General features: G+C 35.7%; 1 protein-coding gene across 8 annotated transcripts in view; it reads right to left on the reverse strand.

Annotated features, from left to right (window-relative positions):
* Window positions 1-13,202, reverse strand: part of LOC116880907 (sodium channel protein type 1 subunit alpha) — a 152,539-nt gene that overhangs the window by 83,746 nt on the left and 55,591 nt on the right. For all 8 annotated transcript variants that reach the window (XM_032880360.1, XM_032880359.1, XM_032880353.1 and 5 more), the window contains one exon: window positions 6,936-7,248. In XM_032880360.1, coding sequence (XP_032736251.1) covers window positions 6,936-7,199 — 264 coding nt within the window. In that variant the 5' untranslated portion in view covers window positions 7,200-7,248. The remainder of the gene's footprint in view (window positions 1-6,935; window positions 7,249-13,202) is intronic.

Raw genomic sequence — 13,202 nt, forward strand, 5'->3', positions numbered from 1 at the left:
TATATTATGTAATTATATTATTTATATTATGTAATTATATTATTTATAATCTTATAATTATAAATATAAAATATATACAATAATATATATAACATATATTGTTATATATATTGTTATATATATTATATATATTGTTATATATTGTTATATATATTATATAAAAATATATTGTTATATATATTATATAATTATAATTATAAGAGAAATCCTAAATATGCCAATCATATGTACATGCATGTATGCATGAGTGTGTGTGTGTAATCTCTTGATTTATAGGTCTTGGAAACTAATTCAAAATAAATAATATTTCATGAGTCAAACCAAACATATCTGTGGGCTCAATACCTCACAATTAGTTGTGTTTTGTTTTTTGATTTTGTTTTGTTTTGTCTTTTTAAATCTCTGTTTAAGCTCATACAAAAGAGAAGAATTTGAACCCAGGGAAGAGTCTGTAAAGTTGCTTGTCCCTGGGCTTTAGCTGTGTGTAATGAGGGTGGGGCCAGCGCAGGAGACAACCCCACAGGAGGTGCCCAGCTAGGCTCTTAGTCTCTGCCTCCACCTGGGAGAAGAGAGACTGTAACCACAGGTGCAAATACAATCTGGGGGTCAAATATTTCCCAGCCTGTATCTTCAGCCTATACCGCGGGTATGGTTTATTATTATATGCTCATTTTTTCATGGACTACAAGGACTAGTTTGAGGCCCAGTTCTACTGCAGACTTGCTGTGTCAGAACTTTGAGCTGATTGTTCCCTGTTGTTTCTACATCTGAATAGAAAAGATGGGAATGCCCTTGATGAATTCTAAAGTGCTATAAAAATATGAGAATTAAAAGGTGAAAAGTGTGTGTTCGTCTGTTCTCAAATACATACACATACTAACACTTGCATATTTGAAAGCAGGACCAATTTTCACATTGGAAAGTTATTGCTCTATCTTTCCTCCCACATTTCATATTGAGAAAACAATGCCATCTGATACTTGTACACCTCTAAAATAGATTCAGATCCCAGCCATTATGCTCTGTCTTTGTTGTCAAAAATCTAGACCAAGCTTCCATAAAGTTCCCAACTTGATCATTGAACATATAAAGTGGACCATGTCACTCCTCTAACCTAAGTCCTACTGAAAATTCATTTTGCCCTTAAAAAACTGTTTAATAATGCACTTCAAAGCACCTTTTTCAAGTCTTGTCTCCAACCACATCTTATTCTCTTTCTACTTATTACAGCCCAGAGATATTGTATGTCCATTTGTAGGTTCCCTTTCCCTGGAAGACTTCTCTCTCCTCTCCTTACTACCCTTCAGATCCCAAATTAAATGTATTTCTTTACAGAGGCACATAATTTAAGTGACCCAAATCTGTCCTCTTTGAGAAAAAAAAAAGGGGTTTATCACCCTATTAGAATCTGGTAGGAAATGTAATTGTCTAATTATTTTAGAAGTTGGTATCAACCTACAGAGTCCTAAAGATTTTAGTTTTCACAAAGATAAGCCATGCCCCTGACTGAGAGAAATAGGGAAGCAACAAGTCATGTTTGGGAAGTATTACCAACCTAGGAGATGAAGGGTACAGCCTGCACAGTGGTGTGAGTAGCGGTGGGAGGCAGGAAAAGCAGCAGTAGGCTTATATATATTCTATTACTGACTTTTCTTTTCCACCAGTATTATCAATGCAAAGACTGCACACCTGAAGTAGCATGGCAATGGGCCACAGAAGCTGACAGATCTGTTTTAAATCTAGTGTCTGTTACTTAATAGCTTTGTGATCTTAGGCTAATTACCTCACCTCAGTTTCATTATTTTAAAATATAAGACAAGAGTTATCTTGGAAGGACATGAGGATTAAAGTAGAACTGTAAATACCCTGATAGATAGTGCATTGAGGACAGAGTTCTAATTTTTGCCTGCCTGGCACGGCTTCTTCAGCAGCCTCTGGTGCTTCGTTTTGGCAAACACCCCTGTTCCACTGTCTGCCCATGTGGCTCGGGTGGCGCTGACCCATCCCCTGGCAACACAGGTCATCATGTGGCATTAATCTGCTCAATGAGCCCATCATATACCCCAGCCTACAGGAACTGGTTCAGAGGTGGTCATGGAACTAACTAGAACCAGTTCCAGGACTTTTGCTAGAGCTTTTGAAGAAAAAGTGAGCTTTTTCTTGGGGTGAGTAGTCTGTAGGATGCTAGCCAGGTGCTACCAGTAGAGATTTCTGCCATCTTGTGGGAAGAACAAGCCAGTGAATGCAGCCAGCGTAGGAGAAAATAGAGCCCCCAAATGGAAAAGGACTGTGTGTTGCTGCTGTTCTTCTAGCTGCTGGATCCTTTGATATTATAATGAGATTTGCCCCACACATACATTTATTAATTAATTAATGAGTTAGCTTGTTTGTTTTCAAAACTAGTTTCTGCTGTATTTTTGTCACTCTCAATTGAAGGGTTTCCTCCTAATATAGCAGGTGCTTAATAAATTCTAACCATTATTTTACTACCGTCATCATCATCTGGGATTGTTTCTGAGCCAGAGGTAGGGAGGTGACAAAGAAGAAAGTGGTATAAGGAAGAAATGATGGATGAAGAGGAGAAAGATTTGCAAGTCAACTATAGTGCCCTGGGTGGAAGGGAGAGCCTGGGGGACTGCTAGTTCTAGAGGAGCTAATGATATGCCAAAAACAAAAAAGTTATAAATTGGGGACTGCTCATAAGACAACTTATGGAATCATAAGTTTTTATTTACCATCTACTTTTCTGATTTTCTATTAAATTACTATTGCAAGAAAACCTCCCTAATCCCAATTAAAAACAAAACAAACAACTCTCTCTACCCAATATGACAATTTAAAATTCCTGTAGCAATAACAGACAGGCATGAATTTGAAATCACGAATTTATAAAAGACTCTTCATGTTGCTCCAATAAAGAGGCAATGCACATCTTTTTTTAGAAGACCTGATAAGAAGGGAGAATAAATTGTTCATAAATGCCCATGAGGCAATCAAGGAAAGAAGACATTTTTAACTGGATACATTTCTATATTCCATAATTAACAAACATCCATTTTCACTACAGATCTAAAATACCTCATTCTATTTCCAGGACACTGTCACAAAGGATATTTTCTTCCATGGTACTAATGAGTCATCTGTAGTTTTAAGAAGAACATGAGAAGAAAGAAGTTTTCTGTAATAAAGAGTAGGTGAAGAATTTGAATGTATAGCTAAATGGTACAAAATTAACCCAAGCTATGAAAAAAAATGTGGGGAAAAAAATAAGGAAAGAAAAGGTGTGTTCACAAGCTAAATGTGCCTTACCACATAGCTGAAGTAAATAAACAAATAAAAGGAACTGAACCTGGAATCCTGTTTTGAAGAGCATGGGACCACAGCTAACATGATATAGAAAACTCTGTGACTGTGTTCTGAGAGCACTGTTATTTCATTTTTTCATTCTTAGGTGGACTGCTGAAGGCTTAAAACCTTTGAGGGTCTGGAAATGCTTCCATGCATGAGGAATGTTCATGAGATGATTGCTATCTCTTCAATTGTTACTACAATATCAGTGACCATGGATTAACTTACTTTAACAATTTTAGTAAAACTCTTGAATATTATATAAGTTGCACATTTTAAACTAGGGCAAAGAAGATAAAAATATGTGGGCATATGCCATCTGAAAATACACCATCAGCAATGACACTTCCATAAGCTCAATGACATTGTCTTTTTAGAAGATCATAAAGGGCTTTAGTGTTTATGTTGTTTCTATTTCTTACATATAAATTTCTTATATGAATACCACTGTACTTTAAAATATAACATAAAGAATAGATTCTGCAATCATTTTTGTAGTAGACTTGCTTTTTTTATTCCAAATATTAGTAAGAAAGAAACCAGAGACTTTGCATATATGTATAAATGGCTCATTAATTATTGTACTTGAGTTAAACCTTGGGGAAGTAAGTCAATGGCCTACTCATATTTTTATATTCCAACTCATTCAGGCAATAAAATCCACATCCCCATTATCAGGAATAGTGGGAAATTTCATCCCAAGAAGCATTTTCTCCAGTGACATTTTCGTCCACTGTTTTAATGAAGATCGCCCTGCTGATCTCAGATACACAAGTCAGAAAATAAAACTGGTTACCAAATATCAAAAGAAATATTCATTATTTTTAAGAGGCTATTAATTTTCTGTGCATTGCAACTTTAATCAGAGCAAATTAATTTAGAATTTAAGGCTACTCCTCAATGCTGAAATAGTCCAATTATGGAAAGAAAATTTAAGACTAGAAACCAGTGTAACAGCAACTAGAAAGTCTTAATGTGAAAATATATGCAAAAGAAGGAAATTTTAAAGACATTGCTTAGTTGTATGTCCTAAGCATACAATGTTAGTTTCTAAGGATTTCAGTGCTTTAGAGTTTCATTTATATTGCTGTTGAATGGCTTACATTTGAAGACTTGCTTGATGTCAGCCCAGTGGTAAGGCACTGGACATGCCTTACCTTGGGGAGAACTCCTTCCTGATAACAACATTTCTCTTATCAGGTCGTCCTGCTTGCACAATGTGATTTGTTCCAAAATGCCAAAATGTTTTTTCCTTCCTCACACAATGTGCATTTGAAGATAAGGATAGATGATATTAGAGGCAACTTTGAACATGAACCTAACAAAGTTTATAAGGGTTACTTCAGCAAAAGAATCTGGCTGACTAGTCATTCCTTCAAAACTGGTCTTTCATCCTGAGTTTGAAGAACTTTCTTTTAAATACTTGAAAGGGTTTGCATAATTTTCTTTTCCATCTGCCTTTGTATCCTTTATTCTATATCATTTGTTACAAACCAGTCAAGGGGTGTTTTATTTGGGGACACAACCTCAAGACAATAACTGTTACCAGTCTGAAAACTCTTTAATTTAAAGGAAAGATTGATTGGATAATCTGGTTTCCTCATAAGGAATTGCTGTCCTTGTCAACATGTATTAGTTTGGTCTTTCTTGAAGTACTCATTTACTGTTTTACAAATCAGGACATGGTGTATGAGCTGCAATGCTAGATTTCAGCCCTGTTTGAGGAAGGGGTAGACACTGGGTAGCTTTAATAATTTTTAGTAATTACTATCATAAAGTGGGGGCACAGATTTGGGGGGTAGCCAAAAGCCTGGCTGAGGACGGACACCCCTCACCCATGACAACAGCACCTCTAAACAGGCTAAAAAAATAAAGAAACAAACTCTATGGTGTGAATGAATGTCTGTCTAGAAACACATCAGAGTCATTACTTCAAGAATGGAGCAATTTCAAATAAGTTAAAATGTTTGTATAATTGAATTATCTGCATTGTTGTTTCCTTATACAAATAAACCCCTCAACATTTGCTTAATTTGGGTTTTAGCTTTTGATATTGTATTAAATTAATTTTCAAGGGACTGAATGATAAAGAGCAACTTATAATTTAAATGGTAGTTATGAAATGGATAAGCTCTTACCTGCTAAGATTTAATAATATTATGTTAAAAGCAAGATTAAATAAAAGATAATGAAATCTATAGAAAACAATTCTTTATCTCTTTCTTTACTGTATAACAGGCAAACCAATTTTTACAAAGGGAAAGTAAGTCCTGAAATTGTTTATATCCTGAAAAATTTTTTTTAAAAATCTGAACATAGTGAAATTTTTACCTCTCAAACTACAGTACTCAGTAAGAAGCGATTGGTAAAACTGTCCCTAATCCACATATTAAAATTGCCAAACTTACACACTTAATAAGGAATAACTTGATACAGAACTATGCCAGCAACCAAGAGAGTCCCTAAAAGTTCTGCGGATATTTTAAGGCTCATGTCCAACTAAAAAATTTTGTTTGCTATGTTACAATCTTTTTGCCTCCCCCTTTTACCAAGAGTTCACAAAGGTGAAAAAGATAATAAAATGTTGCAAATTAACTAGTCATAAATTTAATCTAAAGTCAACATGGTAATTTTTTTTCGATTTTATCTTTTTCTATGTTTTCCTTCTTGGTTTGGTGAAATTGTGGTCATGATGAAAGACTGGGTACTTAATACAAGGTATTCATTGCAAGCATGAATACAGAAAATGCAGGGATTTAAATATCATAAGTTCTTTAGAATACTATATTTCTTTTCATTCTTGCCAGTATCAATATACTTTCACCAAAAAATTGAATAATTTTTTGAAATAAAAATATTTCAAGCAATATTTATGTATTAAAAATATTGAGAAAAATGGCCGAATAGCTTTCATTATTTAAATTTTGATTTAACACTTTTTGATACAGCCATTCAGTTGTTTGTTTCATAGTTCAGCTGATTGATACACTGAGTTTTAATGGCTCCTACTGCTAAACAGGATACTCCCCAAAGATACATGGATCCAAATGGAAAAAGTTCATTATTATTTGCTCTGAATAATTTTTAAAACTGTAGTTTGTATAGGAATGTTCTTGTCTAGTTAGGAAAAAGTTTCTGTAGGAAATTAACTTATTATACATAATGTGGTATAGAAATTGAAACCCTTGTGGCACCAAATTTTGTTCCATGAGAAACCAATACTAGTATTTTTGAAATATTTATCACTTTTGATAATTTCCAGATTTTTAAGTGTGGAAAACACATAAAATTATATAGTAAATACAATCTCTGGGGAGAACTTTTTAATTTGTTCAATTAGCTGCCTGCCTACATCATACATTTATTTTTAGGTATGTGTTGTGGTGCATTTGGGACAGCTCCATCTGTTATGATATAATCAATTTATTTCTCGTGGATGCATATGCATAGAACACACACAAATGTGTTTTATTTCTTAAACAGAAGGACTTTCTGCTAATTTGGCACATATTGGTGCTATCATAGTCCAAGGTATGTAAAAGGCAATTAGCTGTAAAATATGCCTGATTTTTAAAAAAACCACTCACTTTTTTATTGATATAGTACGGGTCCAGGTCCTCCAGCGGCTCTGACACCATCTCTGGAGGGATGTCTCCATAAATAAAAGGAAGGTTCTTTCCAGCTTCCAAGTCACTATTTGGCTTTGGGCCATTTTCATCATCATCTTTCTTGTCTGGTTTGGGATTCTTAGCCTTTTCTTCTGCAATGCGTCTTTCAATAGCAGCAAGAGATTCTCTGGTGAAGAAGTTGAAGCTGTCAGGTCCTGGTGGTACAAGCACTGTTTGCTCCATCTTGTCATCCTGCACATTTTAATTACCATTTACTCTGCATATGAAAGTCCTAAAAAAAAAAAAAAGGATGCTGATATTCTAAGGAAATTAAAAGAAGATTTTAATGTCTATAAACTCTGGTCATGAAATATGAACCAGAGGATTGGATTTTTGTTTCTAATGAAATTGAAATGGAATTGCTAAATATAAATTGTTTTGTAGTAAGACCATTTAACACCAGATCTATCCTTCTAATCAATTTTTAAGTGTGCAACACAGTATTGTTAGCCACAGGCACAGGCTGTACGCAGCTCTCTAGTACTTAGTCATCTTGCATAACTGAAACTTTATATCCATCGCGTATCAATCCTCCATCCCCCTTCCCCGCATGACCACCATTCTTTCTGCTTCATTGGCTTTGGCTTAACAGATCTGTTTTCTAACTCGGGTTTTGTTAAGTGTCCCATGTTTATTAATACTTGTGCTTTGCCGATACAGGAACTGTGCCATAACTTAAGAAAGTGATTCAACTATAGCCTTAATTAAAGTACATTAGGCTAAATACCATCATGTCGCTAATGGGCTGTTCACTCTGTGAGCCACCCAGATGAGGATATATCCCCACAGAGGCAATGGAGAGCTTATCAACAGGAAAAAGTGGAAAGGCGCTGTCTCTGAGAGGATATAAAATCCAACCCTTCAGCCCTGACAGGTGGCTCCTGGCCAAACCGATCAAACTGTTTGCCTCAGCCAGCCTTAATAACCCACCAGAGAGTCACTACTGATGGAGCCCGAGACCTGAGTCTTGATCTAACCTGAGATGGAGATACTGGGAACTGTGACCTGCCCACGTCATTAACCATGCCAGGGTTGGCTTTCTTGAATGCACACGGAAAGAGACAGTTCCGTGTCGGACAAATGCCCTTTATGTGACTAGGAATGAGAAAAAGACCAAGCTGGGAAGACATTCCTGGATTGGGCTTTAGGTGAGAGAAGACAGCAGAATTCTCCTATTTCAGGAAAAAGTGATGGGGAAGAAGCCAGGGTGCGATAAGGTCAACAAGGACGGAAGTGTTTTGCTTCACTAAAGCAATAGTGCTATCCGTGCTGATGCTCTAGTCCCATTGTACTCAATGTATCATGAGGACCTGAGGAAACACTCAACTCCATACAGCAGAGTCAGATCTGATCTGATGCCAGGAGCCAAATCCCAAATGTATTCTTTCAAGGTATATTTAATATGAGCTCAAATTTCAGAGATACTACAGAGCCAAAACTTCCCAGAGCCTAAGCTCCTGCTTGGCCATGAGTTTTATCTGGAAACTGTTAACTCATTAAGGTCAACAAGCTATGATGCCGTTAATTGCAGCTTTGGCGGACAGAAACTGCGATAATTACACTACAGCCATGACTGTTTTGTGAGGAGTTCTAGAGGGCCCTCAAATTTCACTGGAGGATGTTCCCACTGCTGCGAGGTTTATGACCATGTCTTCCAGCAAATGACCAGAAACAAGCGGGACATTCAAGACTGAATTTGCACCCTCTGTCTACTAAGTGAGCTAACCAAACTTTCAGAGCTTCTTACAGTCTACCTGTAATTAGCTCAGGGCCTGGAAGAATAGAAAAATTAAATCAGTAAATCTAAATGAATGGAAAAGGAATATTTTTTATGAATTTATTTATTTATTTGACAGAGAGAGAGATCACAAGTAGACAGAGAGGTGGGCAGAGAGAGAGAAGGAAGCAGGCTCTCTGCTGAGCAGAGAACCCAATGTGGAGCTCGATCCCAGGACCCTGAGATCATGACCTGAACCGAAGGCAAAGGCTTAACCCACTGAGCCACAGGCATGCTGGAAAAGGAATATTTTTACCTTAAAACTCTACCTCTTCCAGATATTTGCAAATGACATATCAGATATAAGACCAGTATCCAAAATCAAAAAAGAACTTATCAAACTCAACACTCAAAGAACAAATAATCCAATCAAGAAATAGGCAGAAGACATGAACAGGCATTTCTACAAAAAAGACATCCAGATGGCTAACAGACTCATGAAAAAGTACTGAGCATCACTCAGCATCAGGGAAATAAAAATCAAAACCACAGTGAGATACCACCTCACACCAGTCAGAATGGCTAAAATTAAAAAGTCAGGAAACAACAGATGTTGGCAAGAATGAAGAGAAAGGGGAACCCTCCTACACTGTTGGTGGAAATGCAAGCTGGTGCAGCCACTCTGGAAAACAGTATGGAGGTTCCTCAAAAAGTTGAAAATAGAGCTACCCTACGACCCAGCAATCGCACTACTGGGTATTTACCCTAAAGATACAAATGTAGTGACCCAAGGGGCAAGTGCACCTGAATGTTTATAGCAGCAATGTCCACAATAGCCAAACTATGGAAAGAGCCTAGATATCAATCAACAGATGAATGGATAAAGAAAATGTGGTATATATACCCAATGGAATACTATGCAGCCATCAAAAGAATTGAAATCTTGCCATTTGCGACAACGTGGATGGAACTAGAGGATATTAGGATGAGCGAAATAAGTCAATCAGAGAAAGACAATTATCATATGATCTCTCTGATATGAGGAATTTGGGAGGCAGGGCAGGGGGTTTGGGGGGTAGGGAAGGAAAAAATGAAAGAAGATGGGATTGGGAGGGAGACAAACCATAAAAGACTCTTAATCTCATGAAACAAACTGAGGGTTGATGGGGGTGGGGGATAGGGATAGGGTGGTTGGGTTATGGACATTGGGGAAGGTATGTGCTATGGTGAGTGCTGTGAAGTGTGTAAGCCTGATGATTCACAGACCTGTACCCCTGGGGCAAATAATACATCATATGTTAATAAAAAATTAAAAATTAAAAAAACAACAAAAAACAAAAATCAACCCTTCCTCTCCCATAAGACATCAGGAAAACACTGGCAGCTAAGCTATTTATTTGGAAATAAAAGTTTAGGATAACAAGTATGTTACATTTTCTCATAAAGGAATTATTATGACACAGATGTTTTCCTTTTTAACTCATTTGTTTTTTGACAGAAAATATGTGTAAATGACATAAATTCAAATCATTTAAAAGAAAATACAGCGTAAACTCTTCCTACCACCTGTCCGCCAATGCTCAATTCGACTCCCAGAGGTAACCACTGTTCTTTGTCTCCATTTATTTTTCCAGGTATGTAATAGGTAAACACTGGTCACGTGACTGTAGGCATATTCTCACATTTTCTATTAAAAAGCATACAGATAGTATCTTAGTATACAAACTCTTCTGAACCTTTCATTTTTCCCTTAATAATATAGAGTTCATTCCTTATTAATTTTTACAGATTCACCTTTTTATCGGCCACATGGTCTTCCATTGTTTCCATGTACTATAATAGATTGAATCAATTGCCCAGTTATGAGTATTCAGGTTGTTTCTAGTCCTTTGCTATTCTAAATAAAGCTGCAACTAATATATTTCATACACATATTTTTACATATCTGTGGACCTACTTGTGGTATTAGTTTCTAAAAATGCACTTGGCTGTGTAAAAGGTGAGTCTTTCGTGTCGGTACTGCAAAATCACTTGCTCTGAAGTATTGGTTCTCCTAACAGCAATATAATGTTGTGCCTGTTTACATCTTCACCATGTAATGTGTTTCAAATTGTATTTTCAATATTTCCAATCTGATTGGGACAAAAATGGGATCATATAGTTTTAATTGGCATTTGTCTTACTATGAGGAAAGCTGAACTTTTTTCCGTATGGTTAAGAGCGGTTTTCTTTTCTGTGACTTCCTATTTACATAACAGTCCCTATTTTCACTTCTTTCTTTTTAAATCTATATCAACTTTTTAGATATGGCATCAACAATTTAATTTTGGACCTTTTCAAAAGGTATGTATTTTCTGAGTTGGCGGTGTTTCTGTGCTACGGGTTAAGACATGTGGATGTTAACATGATGATCTAACTGTAATTCTCCTTTGGCTTCTAGATTTTGTGTCATGCCGAGGGAAGCATCCATGTTCTGGGGGAGTGGAGGGATATATGATAGATCAAGTCCTCTTCTTGCATTTTTAGCAATTTTGTGCTTTAATTTTATAAAGTTAAATCTTTTTCTGTTTGGAATTTGTTTTCTAGATGAAATAAGATACTCTTTTTTTTTTTTCCCTTAGTTATCCCAACCAACATTAATTACTGCATACACTAACTTTTTTTCACCAATACACGATGCTACTTTCATGGTATGTTAAATATATATATATTCATTTGTATGAACACCAAAGTCAGCAACAAACTTCACAAAGTACTTTCAGTACTTCACAAAGTAGATGTAGTTTCAGTAAAATCAAGGAAAAAACCCAACACTATTACTTAACAATTTGCTGAAAGTACAAGCCAATCCAATGAGAAGTGAGAAATAATTGCATTTAGGACAGAGGAAGTAAAGTTATACTTATTTGCATATTGGGTAAACACCTGAAAAACTCCTACAAATAGTAAGAGAATTAAGTGTCTGGCTTCAAAAGCATAAGAAACTCAATAGATTTTCTTTACAGGAATAATATGTATTTAAAAACACAATAGAAGAAACTAGAACCTTTCCCACTAAGATTAGAAACAAGACAACTTAAATGCATAATACTAGGTGGAAGGGTCAATCAGAGTCTATTTATTTATTTATTTATTATACTTTTTTTTTTAAGATTTTATTTATTTGACAGAGAGATCACAAGTAGGCAGAGAGGCAGGCAGAGAGAGAAACGGAAGCAGGCTCCCTGCTGAGCAGAGAGCCCGATGTGGGACTCGATCCCAGGACGCTGGGATCATGACCTGAGCTGAAAGCAGAGGCTCTAACCCACTGAGCCACCCAGGCACCCCTAAAAAATAGTCTATTTAGAAGGAGAAAACATAATTAATGAATATTTCATAAATACAATGTAAGAATTCTTTTTAAAAAATCTTTGAATAATCTAAAACAAAGTATATATGGAAAGACACATCCTTTTCTTGGATAGAAATACAATATAATAAAGATACAAAATTTTCCTGAATTAATTGATAAATTAAATATACCCTTCACAAAAATAACAAGAAAATTTTAGAATTGTACAAGCTTGGAAAAATAAACAAAAATAATCAGAAAATTCTTAAAATTAACTCAAATTTGCTTTTCAAATTTATCTTTATTGTAAGAGCTGTGTAAGAGGAAGTATTTACAATTTCCAAAAGACAGATTTCTTCTTATTTATTTATGTTTAGTGTTATTGTATTAAAATCCAATAATGCACTTTGTACTATTTCTGTTCTTTGGAATTTACTTAATTTTTTTTTGTCCTAATAGAGATTTTTTTAAATGATCTTCCAAGAACACAGAAAAGATTTTCTTTGTTTTAAAGCTATAGAGTTCAGTATATCTCAGTTAAATTTACCTTGTTTAGATCCTCTACATCTGTACATATTTTTGTTCTACTTGATCTATTATGAGTTGAAAGAGGAAAGTTAAAGCCTGTTTTTAATGTGTTTCTATTTATTCTTGTAGTCCCTGCAATTTTTGTTCTATGAATTTTTTTTTCTTTTTAAAGATTTTATTTATTTATTTGACAGACAGAGATCACAAGTAGGCAGAGAGGCAGGCAGAGAGAGAGGAGGAATCAGGCTCTCTGCCAAGCAGAGAGCCTGATACAGGGTTCGGTCCCAGGACCCTGGGATCATGACCGGAGCCGAAGGCAGAGGCTTTAACCCACTGAGCCACCCAGGCGCCCCTGTTCTATGAATTTTAATGCTATGTTATTTGGTGTGATCTTCAGAGTGGACTGAACCCTTTACTACCATAAGCAGGCCTCATCTCACTTTAATATCTTTCCTTCTGAAGACAGTTTTGTCTGATACCATCTTATGACTCCTACTTTCTTCTTGTTTGCATTTATCTGGTATGTTTTTGACCATCCCATTTGGTTTCATTCTTTCCATTTCACTGTTTTTGCAACTTCCTTAATATGTATATTTTGGATTTTATATAT

The sequence above is a fragment of the Lontra canadensis genome, unplaced genomic scaffold, assembly GCF_010015895.1.
Source record: "Lontra canadensis isolate GAN:19392208 unplaced genomic scaffold, GSC_riverotter_1.0 scaffold69, whole genome shotgun sequence".
Classification (NCBI taxonomy): Eukaryota; Metazoa; Chordata; class Mammalia; order Carnivora; family Mustelidae; genus Lontra; species Lontra canadensis.